General features: G+C 49.5%; 5 protein-coding genes across 5 annotated transcripts; 4 read left to right on the plus strand and 1 right to left on the minus strand.

Moving 5' to 3' along the window:
- Positions 1-2: 2 nt before the first annotated feature.
- Positions 3-792, plus strand: BC939DRAFT_417910 (SecY subunit domain-containing protein). The gene has a single exon (XM_051553028.1). The coding sequence runs from the start codon at positions 15-17 to the stop codon at positions 570-572; it is 558 nt and encodes a 185-aa protein (XP_051405868.1). The 5' UTR covers positions 3-14; the 3' UTR covers positions 573-792.
- Positions 792-5,882, minus strand: BC939DRAFT_471576 (uncharacterized protein). Its single transcript, XM_051558226.1, has 6 exons — positions 5,048-5,882; positions 4,389-4,946; positions 4,098-4,291; positions 3,577-4,007; positions 1,881-3,461; positions 792-1,779 (listed from the first exon to the last, which is right to left on the minus strand). The coding sequence occupies exons 1-6, from the start codon at positions 5,704-5,706 to the stop codon at positions 844-846; spliced, it is 4,359 nt and encodes a 1,452-aa protein (XP_051405869.1). The 5' UTR covers positions 5,707-5,882; the 3' UTR covers positions 792-843.
- Positions 5,883-6,018: 136 nt separating this feature from the next.
- BC939DRAFT_508928 (GPI transamidase subunit PIG-U) lies at positions 6,019-7,982 on the plus strand (the record flags this gene model as incomplete). Its single annotated transcript, XM_051561062.1, has 8 exons — positions 6,019-6,175; positions 6,293-6,357; positions 6,460-6,769; positions 6,853-6,977; positions 7,077-7,189; positions 7,275-7,418; positions 7,513-7,637; positions 7,717-7,982. The coding sequence occupies 8 exons, from the start codon at positions 6,019-6,021 to the stop codon at positions 7,980-7,982; spliced, it is 1,305 nt and encodes a 434-aa protein (XP_051405870.1).
- Positions 7,983-8,125: 143 nt separating this feature from the next.
- On the plus strand, positions 8,126-9,072 carry BC939DRAFT_471579 (uncharacterized protein). The gene has a single exon (XM_051558227.1). It carries the CDS (start codon positions 8,173-8,175, stop codon positions 8,686-8,688), a length of 516 nt encoding a protein of 171 aa, XP_051405871.1. The 5' UTR covers positions 8,126-8,172; the 3' UTR covers positions 8,689-9,072.
- Positions 9,073-9,238: 166 nt separating this feature from the next.
- BC939DRAFT_471583 (uncharacterized protein) lies at positions 9,239-9,569 on the plus strand. Its single transcript, XM_051558228.1, has 2 exons — positions 9,239-9,317; positions 9,401-9,569. Exons 1-2 carry the CDS (start codon positions 9,259-9,261, stop codon positions 9,516-9,518), a joined length of 177 nt encoding a protein of 58 aa, XP_051405872.1. The 5' UTR covers positions 9,239-9,258; the 3' UTR covers positions 9,519-9,569.
- The last annotated feature ends 1,077 nt before the right edge of the window (positions 9,570-10,646 follow it).

A 10,646-nucleotide genomic window follows, 5' to 3' on the forward strand; every position in this document is an offset into this window, starting at 1 on the left:
TCTACACCTCGAACATGCCCATCATGCTGCAATCCGCTCTTTCCTCGAACATGTTTATGATCTCCCAGCTGGTCTACAGCCGCTTCCCAGAGAACATCCTTGTCCGCATCTTTGGTACCTGGACTCCTTATCAGGGTACTAGCCAGATGATTGCATCCGGCGGTCTTGCCTATTATATGTCGCCTCCTCACAGCATCACCGAGGCCCTCCTGGATCCCATCCACACCGTCGTCTACATCACTTTCATGTTGACTGCCTGCGCCCTCTTGTCCAAGACCTGGATCGAGGTGTCTGGCTCGTCTGCTCGTGATGTTGCAAAGCAGCTTAAGGACCAGAACATGGTCATGGCCGGCCACCGTGATGCCTCAATGTACAAGGAGTTGAAACGCGTCATTCCTACCGCTGCTGCTTTCGGAGGCGCTGTCTTAGGTGCGGTCTCTGTCTTTGCGGATTTGATTGGCGCCATTGGATCGGGTACCGGTATCCTGTTGTGCACCACCATCATCTACCAGTATTGGGAAATGTTTGTCAAGGAGAACATGGAGAATTCTGGCGAAGCCCTCGCTTTTTAAGCTGTGTCAGATGAGTTCCAGGACAAGGAGAGGCGATTAGCAAGTCCAAGAACATGGACGAATTTTCGGTACAGCAGAGACAAAGAGACTCGGATGCAGGGTGAAGACAGATCGGATTGAGGATAGGAAATGCCTCGTTCTTGTTGCCATTGGCAATGCTCCTTGCCGCAGATGCTATCATAGCCGCGATCATATCGTTTATCTTGTAAATAAATTATGGAAAAAAGTATGAATAAGACTGTTTATTCTTCTGGTTGCTACATCCTGCGTCTCAAGAGCTCAAGTTGACTAGGTAGCGAATGAGCAGCTGGAGCGTGTGGATATGAGGACTTGCCTCACCGCTGCTCACAAGATCCGCATAGGTATCCTCCAGACGTCTTTGGACAGTCGGCAGGATCCTTGCCATGTGATCTCCCACCACTGGGTCCTTGGGGTCCAGCCGCATCAAAACCTCCTGCAACCATGTCAGCTTGATTCCAAGATTCTGGCCCAGTTGTTCATTCGCCAGATGATGCGCGAGAGCCAGCAACACAGGCTGGCTCAGCGAACCGCTGGGGTTCGCGGATGTTTGCTGGAATACGGCCCTTGGCGACACCTTCGTGCAAACGTGAAAGACGACGCTGGACTCGTTTGTCGACAGTGCCTGAGTGAATGCGCCCTCAAAATCACCGTACGCAATCAGCTGGTTGATCGCGGCAGTCTGCTTCGATTCTACAGGCGAGGGCTGCTGGGAGGCTCTCCGTGATGCATAGCCAGGGTGGCCCGAGACATCGTCGCCTTGCAGCGCCCTCTGCAGTCCGCTAGCGACGCTCCGCCGCTGCTGATCGAACCGAGGCTGGCTGCCAGAAAATTGATCGGGTTGCGCCTGCACAACCTGAGCAAGATCGGCCTGAATGTTATCTACGGTTGATGCTATCTTGTGTACACTTGACGTCAGCGCCTTGATCAAGTCGTGATCCTTGCTGCTAGCTGATGCTAGATCCTCGATTCCGCTCTGAAAAGCTGCGTGGATTTGCTGGAACATGGCCTGCGTCGCCCTCTGATATGAGGGGATCAAAATCTTGGTAAAGCTGTCCTTGAAGGAGTCTTCTAAGGTGGGGCGTATTGTGGAGGCAATCTGTGTTGTCAAGTCCGTAACAAACGCGGGGTTTCCCATGAGCCGCTCCACGTTCTCGCTCACAGCTGCTTCAACAGCGGAGGGCAATGCCTAGAAACAAACCAAAATCACAAATGCACAAATATCAGCATCCCACGTGGTCATTCCCAGCACTTGTCTCCGATGCCCAAGGTGCATACGGCATGCTTTACCTTGGCCGTGGCATCGTTGATAGTACGTGCAAGCTGGCGCTCAACAGCAGTCCCGACAATCTTATTTAACGAAGGCACAACAGAGTTCTGGATTTCCTTGTGGACAGTCTGAACCAAAAGCTGCTCGGTGTTCTTGGCCAGGGTTTGCGACACCATCTTCAAGACAACCTCCTGTCTCGAGATTTGATCCTGGTCCATTCTTCGATACTGCTGCTCCAGCTCTACGCTCAGCCTCTTCTCAAAGCGTGATGCCATCCTATCCTCCATGGACTGAAGAACTGATTGAAGGTCACCCATGGAAATCGAAACATAGCCACCAGACAAAGTCGAAGGTGTTTGCTCAAGTAAGGGTATGGGTTCAGTCGCTTCCTGATGACGGTTGGAAAGCTGACGCGTATTTCGCCCTATCAACTTCGCTGTTTCGGCTGAAGGTTTAGTCTCTGTAGATGCAGACTGTCCCTTTCTTGCTGAAACACCCTCCTGCTGTGTAGATAGATCTTGGCTCCCTTTCCTGCCCATCCGCCCAGAGACAGGGACCTTGGGCGACTCCTTCTTGTCGGACCCCTCTGCATGTGCTTGGTTGTCTGCTGCAGAGTTGCGTTTCTTCTCCTTGAGCTTCGCGATTGCTCCGTTGATAACAGGTCCATGTAGCTTGAGCGACTTTTCTTGCTCCTTGTCCTGAGTTTCTGCTGAGACGGCGGGCGTGGCGGCGTTCGAATCGGATACGTTCTTCTCAGCCTTAAAAACAGCAGAGGAATCTGCGCCATCATTGCCCTTGACCGATGGCGAGCTAGAGGACTTAGGCATGTTTGTCCTGGCGTTTGCCTTAGGTCTAGATTCCGCAGGCTTGTTCGCAGGCGGCGCAGAGACGAACGTCTGGCACTTGTGCTTATCATGAGGCTCGAGACCTTTAATGGTATACTGCTGCACTGCCTTGGTCTGGATACAATAGACTGAGAAACCATTGTACTCCAGCGACGAATCTGGCATGACCACAAAGCTGACAACAGGCTGAGGCATTGGATACTCAATCATAAAGTCAAATGTCGCTGTGCATGGTGTCTCCTCTGTAGCGGCAGCGGCTCTGATATATGCGGCCTGATCCTGATCCTTTGTCGAGACACTATTGACAGATGCCGACGTAACCTTTATCTGAAGGCCGAAAAGCGAGAGACGAGCACTGTTCGCAAGCACTAGGCTTGAAGTCTCATGATCATATCCCATAATGTTGAACATTCTCATCTCCTGCAGACGCAGAGCAGATTTGCCAACAGATGAACGGCGAGAAGACGAGGGAGGTTCCTTGAAGACAAGTTGATCGAGCGGGTCGGTTCCTGCAACATGCCACAAGCTTAGTTCGGTTCCCCTTCGACAAGCTGTAACAACGCATCGCAAAATGGTGGCACCTGGCTGATCGACGAATATGGCATTCGTCACTCCCAATCCACCATGGGGAACAAATTCATTCAAGAGAGTTGGTTCCAGCGTCGAGGTCTTGAGATCCCAGAACTTGACAGATCCATCCTCGCTAGCGGTGGCAACAACAGAGCCATCGCGAGAAAAGGAGATGTCGTTGATGGTCTGATGTACGTGTAGAAGACAAGGGCTTAATTGTTAGTACTTCTTCTCATTCCACATCAAGGAAAGAGGTGCCATGTCTAATCCCGTATCGTATCATCTTCGCATAGGTCCATACCTGGTCGTGAGCGCGAATAACAAGAGAGTGAGTCAAGAGTTGCGCCTCGCTCATGACTGGAGAGTCGCCCACCTGGGACTTAACAAGATTGTGAATGTTGACAATCAGAACCGAGTGGTCGTCATTGTTGACCAAGGCCAACTGAGACGGATGGACAGGGCTCCAGGCGATACGAGTGTAACGCGGCTGGTCTGACCGAGGCGCTCCAAGCAGCTCCATATATTTGGAATGTACAATGTCCGTAGAGTCTGTGTCAGATCCTGAGAGATCCCAGATGATGAGTCTGCTGTCCTTGCCGACACTGGCCAACAGCTGCATTTTGGACGCATCATGTGCAGCGGAAGAGAAGCCCATGTCGATAACCTGGTCGGTATGACCGCGAAGGAGAGTACGGTGGCCGTGAGACTGCTGGATGACTCGAATCTTGCCTCCTAGAACACGAATTTAATGAGACTGGCAATTAGCTGCTGTGAAGAAGCGTATTGTTTGTAAAAAGGCGGGATAGGAAGTGCTGCACCCACCTTTAGCAGCATAACTGATGTATCCTTTGCTCACAGCAACCATTCTGCCATGATTATACTCGACATCAGTGGGGATGAGAGTGATCGGAGTCGTCTCCAGATCCTCAGAGAAGATTGCGTCCAGGTTATCCAGTCCAATGTCATAGGTTGTAATCGCTGATCTAGGGTGACTTAAGTATACGCCATCAGGAATGCTACAAAGTAAGAGCAGGTGTTAGATTCATGATGCACACTGTTTTTTAAGCAAGTACAATAAAGCCTCATATATTTGTTTTCGGCCATTTGTCATACCTTAAGCTGCCTTTGGCTAATTTCTGCACGCGGTGATTCCAGGCCGAATGAGGAGGGAGCAGCTGATCAAGCTGGTATCGCTTCTGGTCGTCATGAGGATGGTTGCTCCCATCAACTTCCGCATGCGTGGGAGTCTCCCTACGAGGAGCTGGGGCGCTGAATGACGAGCGCTTGGAAGAGGTGCCCGGAGCCACAATATCCTGAGAAGGAGCAGTTGGTGTGCTTGTCCTTGTGTTCGAGGGAGAAGTGGCGTTCCCTGTTGTGGTGGCGGCCGTCGCAGCAGCAGCAGATGCCGAAGGAGCCGCAGGCGTCGCAGAAGCTGTGTTCGATGCATTGGCCGCACTTGCCGTGCTTGTGAACGAATGAAATGGATTCACATAAGTGAATTTTGCTCTCGAGTTCGACTGAGATGTGCTTTCCTTGGCAGCAGGAGATTTGGTACTGCTTTCCCCGATTGATTCCGCACTCTTGACATCTGTGGTCCCTTCCATCTTGATGTCAGTCTGAGGTACTGGCGACGAAGCGCTGGACGACTTCTGAAGCATGGCCAAGAAATTGCTGTAATTGAGGATGATGGTGGCCGTAAATGAAGTTAATATTCGGGATTTGCAAAGATAAAGACTCCTTTGTTCTCATCGTGCTCTTTCTTCAAGTCTTACACTTCTTCTTTCTTTGGACTTGGCTGGAGCTGGGCCAGATCAGGACGCGATCCCTTAAAGAGCGCCAGTTTGAGATCCTCTGTCTTTTGCTGAGCAGTGATTGGTGCATCCTGCTTGGGTGGACCGAATAGCGCTAGCTTGAGACCCTCTGTGCTCGCCTGCAGATCCGCCTGTAGACCTGCCTGAGAGGGAGGTGTGTGTGCTTGAGGCAGAGGCTGCTGGTGTTGTGCGCTAAAGGTCGGTGCGGACGTGTTTGTCGGTGATATTGCTGAAGGCTGGTTGAGACTCTGTAGCAAGGAAGCCAGTGCGTGGCCCTGGGGCGGTGGGCGACTCTGAGGCGGAGGTCCAGGAGGAAACTGGCCAATGGGTGGACCGCACTGCATCATTCGATGCATGTAGTCCTGATGCTGGTCGATCCCTGGTTGACTGTAGCCGAAGCCGGGCATCATTTGACCCATATGGGGCGGTGATGGACCCATATTGTGATAGAAGGGATGCTGTGGCATTGGTGGCGGAGGCACGTTGGCCATGGGCGGTTGCTGATATTGTTGCTGAGACGCGACAGGCTGCTGCTGCTGCTGTCCTTGAGCCTGGGTTTGGCCTTGAACTTGACCTTGGCCATGGAGCATCTCGAGGAGGGATCTGTTTTCGGAGGCCATTTGTCCTAGGTGCGATCCTATACCATCCAACGGCAGAATCAACGAGGTGAAAGAAAAAAAGAGCGTGTGTGGGAATGGGAAGGAGGAAGGGATGGCGAAGGCAAATGAGTGGACAGTGCTCCAGCAGACGAAGTGACGTGTCCGTTTGTTCGTTTGGATATGATCTTTGGAGGATCACCCCCTTGGTGCCTGGGCTTACTCCTACTACTGCACATCCTCCGCTGAAGAGCTCGTATACTGAGATTTACTTCCCGTCGCCTTTCCTTCATTCCTCCTTCATCTGTACCTCTGCTCCATCGCAACTGTTGCCCGATGGAACGCATCGCAGCAGGGACACGTTCAAATGGTACTGCCATCGTGTTTAGCACCGCACTCGTACTGCGTCTAGCCCTCTTTCAATTCCCAACTCTACCAAGCATTCTCGCAGAACGTGTCGAGATATCAACCCCGATCACCAGCTTCAAAAGACGTAAGTCTGTGTTCGGAACCATATCGCCAAATACTATATATCACCACCTTCGTTACCGCCTTCTGAAATCGTAGTCGCTCATCCCTTGACTTATTTCTTGCTTGCAATCCACAATAGTCTCCGAGGGCGTTTTTCTCTATCACAATGGCGTGCCCCCATTTGATGGTGGGGTATTTCATCAGGTACAGGATACATCAAACAAGTCTGTGTGGACCAAATTCTACGTTGAATGCACCGGTTCAAAAAGCTACCTTTGCGTCAATTGACATGGCATTTGATATCAGGCACCGTTGTTGCTAGGACTATTCTACCCTATTATGTCAAGTCCGCTTCTGGTCAACACCCTCTACATTCTCGGCGATCTGGCTGTCGCATATATGTTGCTCCAAATTACAGCAATAAAGGAGCAAGACTCTCTCAACGAGAAAAAGATTCAGCAATACGGGAACAAGATCGAGGAGCCAGGAATGGATGGTCTCACGGTGGCAGCGCTCTATTTGTTCAACCCGTTCACCATCGCCAGCTGTATCGGCAGGAGTACAATCTTGTATTCGAACGTGGCTGTTGTTTCTGGCATATGGATGGGAATGAAACGTAAGGCTATCACTTGGTCACAGGTAGAATGGAAGTGCATTTCATATCCAGACTGACTACCCATCTTTTTGCAAACGATTTAGGCAACAAGATTCTCGCCATGTTCAGTGTCGCGCTGGCAGCATATCTCTCGCTCTATCCTGCCATGCTCATCATCCCAGTCATACTTTTATTGAATCGCGGAGTGGTTGATCGGGATCTGAGAAAAGTACAAATGGATTTATCTCAACTGAGAAAGCACGATTCCTGAGAGGGTACAATGGAGACAGCATCGCTAATATGTTCAGCTTCTCTTCTCTCTTCATAGCGGACTGTGATCCAATCCGCAACGGTTTTCGCAGTATCCTTGGCGTCACTCTTCGTACTCTCCTTTGTGCTTGTGAACTCGTGGGACTTTTTCGCTAGTGTATACGGCACCATGTAAGCGCGATCTATGCTCATGCAAAGCAATAGACATACGTAGGTCTATGATGCAAGCCAATTGACTTTTTCTTTACCATCAAAGCTTGTCGGTCAGCGATTTAACACCGAATCTGGGGCTGTTTTGGTACTTCTTCATCGAGATGTTTGACCAGTTCAGGCCATTCTTCCTGGTCGTGTTCCAAATCCATGTCTTTATCTTTGCCGTCCCTATCTCCATCAAGCTACGGTTAGAACAAATATCATGTTATACGTTTCCAAGGCGTGCTTCAACTTGTAGAATCGCTCTCTGACATAACCCTTCTATTCTTTATTGGATATAGACATCATCCTCTTTTCGCGTCCTTCCTACTGTGTACGATCATGGGAACATTCAAGGGCTATCCCTCTGTCGGAGACGCTTCGCTTTATCTCGGCTTGCTACCTCTGTGTTCTGAAATTTTCAAATGTAAGATCGACTTAAGATCACTCAGATACAGTTGATACGCGTTTGGACACTCACTAACAAAGCCCTATACGCCTCTTAGACATGCGATACATGTTCCTTATCGTCAATCTATTCCTTTATTCATCACTCCTGGCACCCATTTTTTGGTATCTTTGGGTCTATGTTGGCAGCGGAAACGCCAATTTTTTCTATGCGATCGGACTGGTCTACGGTATTGGTGAAATCATCCTCATGATCGATACGACGTTCGCGGTATCACGGCGCGCCTTTGAGGCCCTGTTGCCGCCAGAAACATCTGGTGAAGCAGCCTTTAGCGGCTGGGATCGCGATGTGGTCCAAAAATAATTTGACTAAAAAAATAAACATACGTATTAGTACAGTCCGCCTTGGCCGAATTTTTTATTCTACCAACTTAGTAGATACATCAAAACTTTATGCATGAGTGCGTGCCTGAGTGGGAGAGAGAAAAAACCCCCCCCCCCCCCCCCATCGCCATCTTCCATCCTCATTCCCAACCCCCCATCCCGAGTCCACTATGCCCAATACCAAAGCCAAAGCGAAGAATTCAAGAGCAATCACAACAACGACAATAACCACGATAGTAACGACAACAGTAACATCACCCAAACCTCCTGCAAAGAGAGGCCTGGCGACTAACGCCAAGACGATAAGGCCCTCAGCAACCTCAGCTTCTGGACCATCTACCGATAAGAGACAACGCAGATTTATTTCGCTAAGCTTGAAAGCAGACTTCATCAAGGATGTATTGGCTGAACAAGAACTGGATCCACGATTTCCAGCAGCCTCCGTTGGCAGGAGGCAAAAATACAACTTCACTCGTGCAGAGATTTCTCGCATGATCCGGGATGCAGACGATACCCCTCGTAAGGTCCAGGAGGCAAGCCATCGGAACCCAGTGAAGATCTCCAGGATATACCCACGGAAGATGGAGGTTATCGAAAAAGTGCTTTACTCTCAACTCAAGAATGAGATTGACTCTAGTAGGTATATGTGCTTATCATCTTCCTTTGCCTCAATTCAGGCAGGTTAAATGCAATTTACCTCCCCCCCTTACAGATATCCCTGTGAACGATAGCCGACTTAGGGAAATGGCCCTACAGACATACGTAGAAATGATGCCCCTTTTGGACCCTGACATGGCGCCAGAGCTGATTGACTTCTCAGATGATTGGCTCAAAGACGCTTTGAACCTGTGTCGCGCTGTATCTTCTTATAGAAAGAGGGATGTGGTGCTATCCACCGGCGTCCAGCCTGCACAGTCGCTTAGTCGCAGTATTGCTGTAATTGTGAGAGATGGGCTTGATCTATTGAGCAACGCGATGGTACTGGAAGAGGGACTAGATTGGCAAGGCACTGTTGAGGTGTCTGATACCGAGCCGGAGGAGAAGCAATAAATTTTTGATTTATCTACTGAGTTAACAGAATATAAAAATTCGGATTAAGAGCCAAGGTGTATCTTAATCCGGATGTGGACTGCACAGCATTTTTTTTATCTGTAATTTTGGTGGCAACGCGCATCGCGCAACAGTGACGGACTGTTTGTTTAATTCAAACACTTCTGGCCCGTTGAGATTCAGACACTTTTTTTGATGAACTCGCCATGGCCACCTTTGACGATGCATTGACACACTTCAGCAACCTGCTTCACTGTCCACTATGGTAAGTCATTTCGAACGCGAGGGCTCTTGCTACCTAACATGAAAATACATTAAACGGAATCGTCTACTCCATTGCTACTACAGTGAAAACGAACTGCAGTCCACACATACGGTCAAGGAGTGCGGCCATCACTTTTGCGAGTATGGCAGCCTGCTACAGCAAATGATCAGAGATTGGAAACACACGTTCGCCGACAATTAATCGTCGCACCTTCACCCGTTTTTAACAGGGAATGCATTTATCCCATACTGGGATCGTTATGCAAGTGTCCAACGTGCTCTATTCCAGCTCGAGTTGGCAATCTGATTCGAAATCCATCGTACGATATTTTGGTGGCATGCTCAACCAAACTGCGCTCTATTCGCCAGGAACAAGCGAGAAGTAGGCCTTTATTCCTATCACGAAGCAATACCGACATAGTTCAACAGGATTCATTAGCTAATCCTTCACGTCGTGTTCCATGCTTGTGTGACAGCTGAACAGCAATCGCAACAAGGACCTCAGGAGGCGAACAGCGCAGACGACCTAGAGGGCGGTACACCTATTGGTTCTGTCATCTGGACCTACGACTGCGGTCCTACATTCCTAAACCCGAGTTCACTCAGTTCGTCATCATCGTCCAATATCCAGATGCAGACGTTTCCATCCCTTAATGCTGCCATGGTGAGCCACGGACGGGAGCAAGCTGTGCGACGGAGAAAAATAGTCCAGGCCTCAAACCAACAGACTAATAGCGGATCCGGACATAGTTCTGCAACGAACAAACATGACATCAGCGCGGATGGTCAGCAGCCAATACCACAGCCAAATTCGCAACCACCATCTCCGCCGACCATTTCTCAACTCCAGCAACTCTTGAACATTTGTAAAGAAAAGAATGCTGCGAATGAACCGCGACAAAACGTAGCATCAGCTCAGTCATCTTTATCAGAGGTTCCTGCGATAGCGCCGTCTTTAGATGAAGTAAAGAACCTAATTCATTTTTTTTTTTTTTTAAAAAAAAAAAACGCGTCTATGAATTTTTCCCAATATCCTAACATCCTTCTACTTTCCATATCGATGTATCTCAGGTCGTCTCGTTTGCTACACCTCGTATGCCATCTCTGTCCTTTCAGGCCCCTCAGTCCTCGATTGGGTCGTTTCAACCTCCAAACGGATATGGGACTGCACAGGGCGATGGGTTCGAGACAGCAGATCGACCATACAGGAAACGCCGTATGCCAATGGAACAAGAACAATCAGAAGACTTTGATTCGTCAAACAGCAAGCCTTCAGTGGATCAGACATTGGAACGGGGCAATAATGAGGCGACATCACGAAGTGGCGGTA

Source organism: Gamsiella multidivaricata (genome assembly GCF_025024155.1).
Source record: "Gamsiella multidivaricata strain RSA 2152 chromosome Unknown BC939scaffold_171, whole genome shotgun sequence".
Classification (NCBI taxonomy): domain Eukaryota; kingdom Fungi; phylum Mortierellomycota; class Mortierellomycetes; order Mortierellales; family Mortierellaceae; genus Gamsiella; species Gamsiella multidivaricata.